At 35.4% G+C, this 11,704-nt stretch overlaps 1 protein-coding gene across 1 annotated transcript; it reads right to left on the reverse strand.

Annotated features, from left to right (window-relative positions):
• Positions 1-1,326: 1,326 nt before the first annotated feature.
• Positions 1,327-5,952, reverse strand: LOC128553329 (uncharacterized; the record flags this gene model as incomplete). Its single annotated transcript, XM_053534465.1, has 3 exons — positions 1,327-2,469; positions 3,944-4,016; positions 5,488-5,952. Coding segments are annotated over 3 exons (1,388 nt in total), but the record flags the coding sequence as incomplete, so codon positions are not given.
• Between the last annotated feature and the right edge of the window lie 5,752 nt (positions 5,953-11,704).

Consider the following 11,704-nt stretch of genomic DNA (forward strand, 5'->3'; position numbering starts at 1 on the left):
AAAGAACCAAGATCTTGTAGTGATACAAGTTTTGTGCAAGTTTGGTTAAAATCAAATCATAAATGAAGCTGCTATTGTGCAGACAAGGTCAAATAGCTAATTTTGGCCCTTTCAGGGGCCATAACTCTGGAATCCATTATGGGATCTGGCCGGTTCAAGAAAGGAACCGAGATCTTATGTTGACACAAGTTTTGTGCAAGTTTGATTAAATTCAAATCATAAATTAAGCTGCTATTGTGCAGACAAGGTCAAAATAGCTAATTCTGGCCCTTTCAGGGGCCATCACTCTGGATCCCATATTGGAATCTGGCCAGTTCAAGAAAGAACCAAGATCATATGGTGATACAAGTTGTGTGCAAGTTTGGTTAAAATAAAATCATAAATGAAGCTGCTATTGTGCAGACAAGGTCAAAATAGCTAATTCTGGCCCTTTCAGGGGCCATAACTCTGGAACCCATAAAGGAATCTGACCAGTTCAAGAAAGGAACCAAGATCTTATGGTGATACAAGTTGTGTGCCAGTTTGGTAAAAATCAAATTATAAATAAAGCTGCTATTGTGCAGACAAGGTCAAAATAGCTAATTTTGGCCCGCTCAGGGGCCATAACTCTGGAACCTGTAATGGGATCTGGCCAGTTCAAGAAAGGAACTGAGCTCTTATAGTGATACAAGTTGTGTGCAAGTTTGGTTAAAATAAAATTATAAATGAAACCACTATCGTGCAGACAAGAAATTGTTGACGCACGGACGGACTGACGACGGACGAAGGGTGATCACAAAAGCTCACCTTGTCACTATGTGACAGGTGAGCTAAAAAGCATATTACTTTGAACAGAAACTTGAAAATTCCTTAAGAAAATATTTGATATTTGTTGTATGGTATATACTTTCTACATTAAAAACTGGAAGCTATGCCCTGCTCCAAATATGACTGTGATATCATATATGTGCACTTTCGTCATGAGATTTGTAACTGTTACACTGTTCAAATTGTCAGCTAGAATATTGAAATAATATGCATAAACAGTTATCTTTATTAACATAATTATGTTACATCTTGACAACCAGGACAGGCAAAAGGTAACTAACATAATTATATGTGAAGTTTCATTGTCTTTTCTTTTGCAAAAGTTTTTTTGTATCAACTCAATAAAGTTTGAAAAACAGTCTTTTCAGTATCTTTTATTTAAACTTTAGTTTGGTTAAGGTGCTTACAAATGCACATAAGCTTTAATTTCAAAACAAGTCATATTTAGAATATTCCTTAAAAAGTGTCCCTGTGATCAACAGCGTTACAACCAAACAGTGACAAAAAATGAAAATAAAACTGTCATTATGAATTTTGTATGGTAAAATCACAATATGTGTATTTTCTTTGTGTACATGTTAAGTATAATCATTTTACCTGACTGTCTGGAACTTCATAAAATATGAAACAAAGATTTAACTGGTTTTGCAAATCAATTCCTCTCCTGTACGGCTGAAGTTTGTACTCTGAATTTCTTGTTACTTAAAAGATATAAAACAAAATTTAATGCTGTCACTGATTTACTGAAAGCTTATCCCTAGCAAGATTATGTTGATAACCCTAACAATGTATTTTCATTTTATACAGATTGTTTATTTCAGATACACATTGTATATTTTGTCAGAGTTGTGGTCATAAATGATCAGTCTTGAGCTTGTTTCATCAAACACCATTTTAGATATAAGCATACCAAGAATTGTTAAAGGAATCTCTGATATTTTCTGACATTTTGTGTTGTACTGGAGAAGTTTGTTTGATAATATCTTTATAAATACAGTGTAAGGGTCCTCACTGGCTGCACATATGCAAGCATGTATAAAAGTTTTCATCTTACTTTCACTGCCTGAATAACTTCTGAAATTGTCATAGTGCAGTTCTTTACCAATACTGGTAAATACATGTCCTTTTGGGCTGATAACAGAGCTGGGAGTATAACCTGAATATTTTGTTTTGTACTGTCCTACAAGTTCCAGATTGATGTTGTATATGTTTATTGTTCCATCATTCCATACTGTATAGATCTTATCTTCATCATCACATGACACAGCTCTACAGGCTCTATCATTGTTACCTTGTAATTTCTTATTAACCACAACTGATCCATCAGTGACTCTCAGTACACTTATACTTGGAGTATGTATGTATGTATGGTTTGAAACAGAAGCAACAACATCACCAGTAGTTGTACAGCACATACTGTCAATCTTATCTGTCACAGAATATTTGGATGTTTGATTAGTGTTCTTGTCATGATAGAGTAGCCAGTTAGAAGCTAATATGGAGATGCTTGAAACTGCCACATATATAGACTTATCTTTGGTCAAGCACATACTTGTACATGTGCAGTCAAAACCGCCATCAATAAAATTTCTCAGATTGATGCACTCCTCCATACTGACAACAGATGTGAATCTTGTTGCACTTTTAACTAAAGGACTCTCCCTGAAATAAATAAAATGTAAGCCAGTCAATACAAATTACAGTTAAAACATTTAAGACTTGACTTCCTGTTTGTATGTAAAAATCTAAAGACATTTTTTTACATATCTATGGATTTTGAAATATTTTAGAAGATAGATTTACTTGCTGTTTCATGAAAAATGTGAAAAAAATCTTATCCAGAAGGAATAAGGTAGATAAGCTTCCAGACTATGATAGGTTACTTTCTGTAATTTCTTTGCATTTTCATATTTCAATGTAGTGAATGTAACAAGTCCATATTATATGTCCAATATCGTAAAATCCTCCAAGCGGAACATTTCTAGAACAAACTGATTCTATGCCTATGAAATGAAATTAGAAAACAAATCTAAATCAAAGGCCTGAAGGGCCTGAGTCGGCTAGTGATTGATGTACTGACAGTATAGTCTACCAGTTTCAGTTTGTTTTTAGTTTTTTTCTTAAAATTTCATAACACAGCTCGATATTTACCCAAAATATTATATCCGGATACGATTACACTTTTCTCCAGTTTCAACAATATATTTTACAAATTGTGATGATACGAAGACATTTAGCAGCAATTGGCAGTATCTGACATTGAAGTTTACGGTTAAATTACCTCTTATTTAAATCTTTTCATAAAAAAGTTGTTTCGTTTCGTGAAAGCAGCCAATCATAGACGATCTACTTTCGATTTCAAAAACTACAAGAAAATACAATTTAATGTTTCGCCGATTTGTTTATTTCTCGAAAAATAAGAATTAAAATCATTTTTAATATCAGTAGTAACTAAACAAACCAGTAAGAGCTTCTTCTTCCGATAATTTATCCGTTTACTGACTGCAAAATTCAACCCACGCAAAGTTTATAGAAATCATACGATGCGTGTTTACGTTCAATGTGGGAGAATTAAGGCTGATCGGCTATGTTACCTAACGCATCCGGACGATTCAGATTTTGTTTTTAAAAAAGCATTGTGTGCGTTTCTGTAATTTATATACGTTTTTATACGCTTAGAAATTATTAGACATGCGTATTTGCATTATTTCTATACGTAATTTACGCTAATACGCATCTTATCTGGAGCCCTGTGGAACTATTTTTTGTCTTTCGCTGGATGTTACCCAAGCTTTGTAAGCCTGCGCAATTCTTAAAATGCACATTTATGCTTAATGAGTTACATTCGAATATTGCACAATTACAAGTCATAAATATGACAGATTACATCGTATATTGGTCATAGCAAAGGGAATTGACACAACTTAACTTCATTCATGCAGTGAACTGTTTTAAGTTTGAGAAATCTAATGGAACTACATCCCTTCACGTGTTATTCGGTCCATTTAGAGAATCGCTGAACAGCAAGGACTCGTCAAAAGGCTTTCAGCCTTTAGCCGACTCAAAAATTGAAAAGTATCTTTATTATCAGTCTATGAATAGAGATAATTGTACATTCAGTGAATAAAACTTTTACCTGCCAGGATAGTCGGTTCCACTTTGATTGGAAACAGTTTCTACAGTAACAGTCTGTGCCTGGCTGACATTAGCTGAAATAAGTTAGATCATTATAATATAATAATATTTTCATGTTATAGGTTGTGCACTATCAGGTTAAAGTGAAAACTTCATCTCTACTCTATTCACAGCATATAAAATCACATGTATATAAATACGATAATATCCAAAATGAAATACAGTAAACTCAACAAACTCCTCAGGACCAGAAAATCTGTTTGTTATAATCCGGAGTTTCATTTTAAGCAATATTTGTATCATGACATATATATAACACACTTATTGACAGTGCCTTAAATTTGTCTTTTTGCTGTAAGTGTACATATTAAATGTACTGAAATGACAAATAATGATTGTTTATATTTTGTAAGACTCCTCCGAGAAGTAATCAGATATGCACTTTTGCATTTGTGTCAAGATCACTTCTTCAAATACATTTCTCATGAAAAGGCAGAAAATGTATATTGTAGAGCAACCTATTATTATAAGCAATTTGCTTAGATATTTAACACCACTAACTTTATTTTTCCCATTTAACTATGCTATTTTTACATGGTTTTGCTATAATTTATAATTGTTTGCTACCATATGTTGTTAGCTTTAAACAATATCTGACATTGTTAAGCAGACATGATCCAGCATATCCCTGATCCTATATCCAGCAATGTGTTCCCTATATCAAACAATTTGCATTTCGCTGTACCCACTTTATTTTAATTACATAGAATATAGATGGAGAAAATTGGGACATTATAAATGTTTTTTCTTTTTAACGGGAAATTTGTTATAACCATAAGTGGAAATTTGCTGTAACCGTAACTGGAAATTTGCTGTAACAGTAAGTGGCAATTTGCTATAACCATAAGTGGAAATTTGCTATAACCATAATTGGAAATTTGCTGTAACCGTAACTGGAAATTTGCTGTAACAGTAAGTGGCAATTTGCTATAACCATAAGTGGAAATTTGCTATAACCATAACTGGAAATTTGCTGTAACTATAACTGGAAATTTGCTGTAACAGTAAGTGGCAATTTGCTATAACCATAAGTGGAAATTTGCTATAACCATAACTGGAAAGTTGCTGTAACCATAACTGGAAATTTGCTGTAACAGTAAGTGGCGATTTGCTATAACCATAAGTGGAAATTTGCTATAACCATAACTGGAAATTTGCTAAAACCGTAACTGGAAATTTGCTATGACCATAACTGGAAATTTGCTATAACTGTAACTGGGAATTTGCTATAACCATAACTGTAAAATTGCTGTAACCTTAACTGGGAATTTGCTATAACCATAACTGAAAAATTGCTATAACGGAATTCATTATAAATGAAGTTTATTACTCCAGAAAATAACCATTTTGACAAAATCACTGTGAAAGAAAAAAATGACCACATCGTATATCAATACATGAGGTATAGAAAAATACAATTTTTTAAGAGCTGTAATATACATTTTTGCAATGGATAATCAGTCAGAATATCTTACTGTTACTTACTGTGTATCTCTTGTTTCACTGGAACATTTTTACGTTGAAGCTCCACCGTATGTTCCAGCAATGGATGAGCGGCAATTTTTTCAGTGCATTCCTTAAACTTCTGTTTGTCACATGTTAGAATGATGTTGAGTTTGCCAGCAGATTTCATGACATGAAGAATGTCGAATTTTTTGTACCAGCTACAGATGTTTGTCTTGTTATAATCATATTTCCCAGCAAAATCCTCAATGATAACTAGATATGTTCTGTTCTGGTCAACATGTTCAACCTGTTCAGGATGTGTCAGAAGAAGAACTTGTGATGGCTGGTAGGATGCTGCAAGAGCTACTGCAAGTGAAGTTTTACCACATCCTGGTGGTCCTACCAACACCACTGATTTATGAACCTTGAACTTGTCTTTTGCTGCCTTCAAAATATCTGGATGCACTTGCCTTTTGTGATGGTCTAGGAAAAGAAGTGTTTGGTCTAGTGTAAAAAGTAGAGAATAAAGCTATGATGATGATGCAATGTGAAAAGCATCCCTTAAACCTGTACTATCAGTAAGACCGTATAACTACTGGTGTATATTTTTGAAAAATTCTAACCAAACATGTAAAAGTTTTGAGGATAACATTACAACTGGAGGTCTTGCATGAAACTTTCTACCATAGTTGTTTTTGTAAATCATTATATGTTTAATCTGTATTTCAACTTCATCAGAAAAGGACTGCTTTTAGCATGCTTATGCATTTTTTACATATACTTTATTGTTTAACAAATGGAAGACTTCATTTCTTAAATGATCTCCATAAAATTCCAATTTTATCGCTAATGGCTCATTCTAGCATATTATTTCCTCAGCAATAGCCTTGGAGTGAATAAAAAAAACAAATACACAAAGACAATCTTCATAAAACTACTTTTGATAGCGAAAAGGTTTGATAACCCCAAAGTTATAGTGCTTGAATTTATAACGATTACCATATTTCCATTTTTAACACGTTAGAGGCCATGTTCGTTGAACTAATAAAATGTTACCAATATGTATAAATGTTATGGTGGTCAAGACTAAAACAATAACACAAGAATTATTGCCCTTGACTTGGACTAAAGCTGTGATATTTACCATATCAAAACATGAATAGGTTACATTTCTTTATCAAGTTTGATGAAACCTACAACTGAGGGTCATGATGGCCCTATACGCTCACCTGAGTACCCTGCTCAAAATGATATAAATCAAGTTTTGACATTAGGCACATGGGCATACACATTAAATTTTCATTAGGATAAACATTTTTTCTAACAGTCCCTTTTGACCTAGTCAGGGCCAATTTCCATCCCAAAGTTTGAGGGTCCTAGGCTCAAATGCTGCATTTTTGTACTAACATGACTTTTTCCTACCAGGAAAAATTAAAAAACTTCAAAAACCAATCTCATTAGATGCTGTACATATATGTTTTCATATATAAGGGAGGTAATTTTGGGTCATAAATTCAGTCAAAAGTTCTCTACCCTGATTAAATCGATCTGATGGCACAAATGACATTTCAAATCAGTTTTCATTGGTTACTGAGATAGACCCCTTTAATTTGAAACGAAAGGGGGTAATCTGAACATAAAATCAGTCCATAGGTATCTTTCCCTGATTGCCTCAGTCCAACTAAAGACAATAATGAAATTTCAAATGAATTCTATAAATATTTACTGAGATAAATGCATTTTTATTATGCCCCCGAAGGGAGGCATATAGTTTTTGAACCGTCGGTCTGTCCGTAATTTTCGTGTCTGGTCCATATCTTTGTCATCGATGGATGGATTTTCAAATAACTTGGCATGAATGTGTACCACAGTAAGACGACGTGTCGCGCACAAGACCCAGGTCCGTAGCTCAAAGGTCAAGGTCACACTTAGACATTAAAGGATAGTGCATTGATGGGTGTGTCCGGTCCATATCTTTGTCATCGATGGATGGATTTTCAAATAACTTGGCATGAATGTGTACCACAGTAAGATGACGTGTCATGCGCAAGACCCAGGTCCGTGCTCAAAGGTCAAGGTCACAATTAGACGTTTTAAAAGGGTAGTGCATTGATGGGGGTGTCGGCCCATATCTTTGTCATCGATGGATGGATTTTCAAAAACTTGGCTGAATGTGTACCCAGTAAGACGACGTGTCGTGCGCAAGACCCAGGCTCGTTTGCTCAAAGGTCAAGGTCACACTTAGACATTAAAGGATAGTGCATTGATGGGGTGTCCGGTCCATATCTTTGTCAACGATGGATGGATTTTTAAAAAACTTGGCATGAATGGTGTACCACAGTAAGACGACATGTCACACGCAAGACCCAGGTCCGTAGCTCAAAGGTCAAGGTCACACTTAGACGTTAAAGGTCATTTTTCATGATAGTGAATTGATGGGCATGTCCAGTCCATATCTTTGTCATTCAGTGCATGGATTTTAAAATAACTATGCATGAATGTGTGACACAGTAAGATGACGTGTCGCGCGCAAGACCCAGCTCCGTAGGTCAAAGGTCCTAAACTCTAACATCGGCCATAACTATTCATTCAAAGTGCCATCGGGGGCATGTGTCATCCTATGGAGACAGCTCTTGTTAAAATCAGGAGAGGTAATCATGCATTGGTATATGCATGTAGAAGATACAGAGTATAAGCCTATACAACAATATATTAGTAAAGTATTCATATTGGTAAATGTTCAATCAAGAGTTATCTAATTTGACTATTTCTTATGATGGAATTTCAAACCAATCTCATTAGAAGCTGCTAAGGTGTATTCATTTAGACAAAAAATAAAGGGAGGTATTTTGTCATAAATTCAGTCAATATGTATCTTCACTGTTTGTCCAAGTCCATCTGTTGACATAAATGAAATTTCAGATCAGTATCTTCATTAGTTACGGAGATATACCCATTTTAATTTGAAATAAAGGGAGGTAATTTGACATAAATCAGTCCATAGTTATCTACCCTGATTGTCTCAGTCCAACTAATGACAATAATGAAATTTCAAATAAGTCCTATAAATACTTACTGAAATAAATTCATTTTGATTACAATCAGAAGAGGTAATCTGATATAAAATAACTGGAACCTACGATTGGATCTGACAGATTCATCATGGAATCCAAGATTTATTGTTGTTGAAGATATTTTGCAAGTTTGTATCAAATCAGACTATAAATGAAGTCTCTATATGGCTGCAAAAGCCAAAATAGCAAATTTTGGATCTTTAAGGGGCCATAACTCTGGAACCCATGATGGAATCTGGCCAGTTCAAGAAAGGAGCCAAGATCTGGTGGTGATACAAGTTGTGTGCAAGTTTGGTTAAAATCAAATCATAAATGAAGCTGCTGTTTTGCAGACAATGTCAGAACAGCTAATGTTGGCCCTTTCAGGGGCCATGACTCTGGAACCCATAATTGGATCTGGCCAGTTCAAGAAAGGAACTGAGATCTTATGGTGACACAAGTTTTGTGCAAGTTTGATTAAATTCGAATCATAAATGAAGCTGCTATTGTACAGACAAGGTCAAAATAGTAGTTCTAGCCCTTTCTGGGGCCATCACACTGGAACCCATAATGGAATCTGGCCAGTTCAAGAAAGGAACCAAGACCTTATGGTGATATAAGTTGTGTGCAAGTTTGGTTAAAATCAAATCATAAATGAAACTGCTATTGTGCAGACAAGGTCAAAATAGCTAATTCTGACCCTTTTAGGGGCCATAACTCTGGAACCCATAATGGAATCTGGCCAGTTCAAGAAAGGAGCCAAGATCTTATGGTGATACAAGTTGTGTGCAAGTCTGGTTAAAATAAAAATATAAATGAAACCTCTATCGTGCAGACAAGAAATTGTTGACCCACGGACGGATGAACGCACAGACGACAGAAGAAGGGTGATAAAAAAAGCTAACCTTGTCACTATATGTGACAGGTGAGCTAAAAACTGCATTTTTTGGCTGCAAGATCTCAGAGTTTGTTCATAAAACACTAGGCTTGTGACCCTTAAATTTGTCAAATATGCCATTTTACACATTTCATGTTAACATGTGACAGCAGACCAAATTTCTCGAACAGTTTTCAAACAGTAATTTACAAGACTGGTCTAATAATACCAGTGCTATGGTATATGTCTCTTCAGTAAGTTGAAATTGGGTATTTTACACTTCTTCATATGTTTTAAGTTTGGCCAGAAGATCTGTAAAATTTAATTTTGCACGATTTCTTCAACGACTATTCGAGTTGCAATGCTGGACAATCTGCATAAAACTGTCACAACAAGGCAGTCTGAAAGACAGCTAAATCCTCCGCCACTGTTATGAGGTGATCATTTGACCAAAGTTTCATGAAAATCCTTCAAGGTGTCTAGGAGACACAGAGCTCAAACCTTTGACCTTGAGTTGTGACATTGACATTGAGTTGACATGGCTGACTCATGAGTTCTTGATGAGGGGATCATTTGACCAAAGTTTGATGAAAATCCTTCAAGGGGTTTAGGAGATACAGAGTGGACACAAAATGGAAGGCTCAGACCTTTGACCCTGAATTGTGACCTTGACCTGGAGCCTGTATGGCTGACTCATGGGTTCTCACATTGTCTTGATGAGGTGATCATTTGACCCAAGTTTTATAAAATTCCTTCAAAGGGTTTAGGAGATATAGAGCAGACATGAAATGGAAGGCTAAAATATTTTACCTCGAGTTGTGACTTTGACCTTGAGTTGACTTGGCTGATTCATGAGTTCTGCACATCGTCTTGATGAGGTGATCATTTGACCCAAGTTTCATGAAAATCCTTCAAGGGGCTTAGGAGATGCAGAGAGGACACGAAAATGTTGCAGACAGACAGACAGACAGACGGGAGAATGGATGGAAGGACGGACAGACAGAGACCGTTCCTACAACCCACTGCCACGAGTGGGGATTAACAAGATGCAAGGTCTGTAAATTAGTAAAAAAGACATATTTGATTTCTTTCACACTTTGCAAGAGCAATTTATGTCTTTTACATGCCAATGTGCATGGCGATTTTTAGCTTATAATTATACTGCCTGTGACTTTGGAACATGGTGTTGGTTGGTGCTACAATAAACACCGTTAAGCTTCCCACTGGTGTTTTTAGCCACATTTGTTTCTGTCACCAGTATTGTTTAATGGGCAAGATTGCTTCAAGAACACTATTATTTAAATTGCTGGGAAACCTGTTTATCTGACACCAAGATCAGTGGCACAGATGATTATTGGTTGGATTTAGTTTTTAGAATTACAGCAGAGTTATGACCCTTGATTTATTAAAAAGTAAAATATTTCCATTTTTTTAAGTATATATATTTAAGATGTCGTACAATCAGGACGGTTTAAATTTAATTTTTAGGAAATTTTTATGGTTTTCTCAGTTGTTTATCATTAAAGGAAGGTATGTTTTTGCCAAATTAGCTTTTTATTCACCCTTCTCTGACGGAACGGGATGTATTATGTAAACACCTGTGGCAGCAGCGGCTGCTGCAGGTGAGCAGTGTCCAAGGCTTGTCAAACAGTTTTCATTGGGTCTTCACCAAACTTGGTGAAAATGTTTGTGGGCTTAATATCTCGGCTAAGTTCGATAACCAGCCAAATTGCCCCAGGCACTTTTGGATTATGGCCCGTGAACTGCTTGAATAACAGCGAATTTAGACTTGTCCGCTCTCCAAGTTGAACAGTTTTCATCCGATCTTCACCAAACTTGGTGACAATGTTTTTGGGTATTTATCTTTGTCAAGTTTGACAACAACCGAAATCGCCTCAGGCACTCTTGGAATATAGCCCTTGAATTACTCGAAGTCTGATTATGACCCTTGAATTGCTTGAAAAACTGCAAACTTGGCCTTGTACGCACTCTGTGGAACAGTTTTGATCCAATCTTCACCAAACTTGCTGATTATGGTTTTGACCATAATATCTCAGCCAAGTACAATAACCACCCAAACTGTCCAAGGCAATCTTAGATTATGCCCCTTGAATTAGGCCAAGTTCGATGACATGCATATTTTGTGACAGCCGGCACTCTTATTGACAGGTCTGACAGTCATGTTTACACTAAATGTTTTGGTTAGTCATCTAAGATAACATTTTAAATATAATTTCTGTCAAATGCAGTAGTTTTACTTGTTGAATACATATAACGTATAATATTCATAACTGAATTGACCGAATATAATTTCTACCTGCAAGAT

This window comes from Mercenaria mercenaria, unplaced genomic scaffold (assembly GCF_021730395.1).
Source record: "Mercenaria mercenaria strain notata unplaced genomic scaffold, MADL_Memer_1 contig_3708, whole genome shotgun sequence".
Taxonomy (NCBI): Eukaryota; Metazoa; Mollusca; class Bivalvia; order Venerida; family Veneridae; genus Mercenaria; species Mercenaria mercenaria.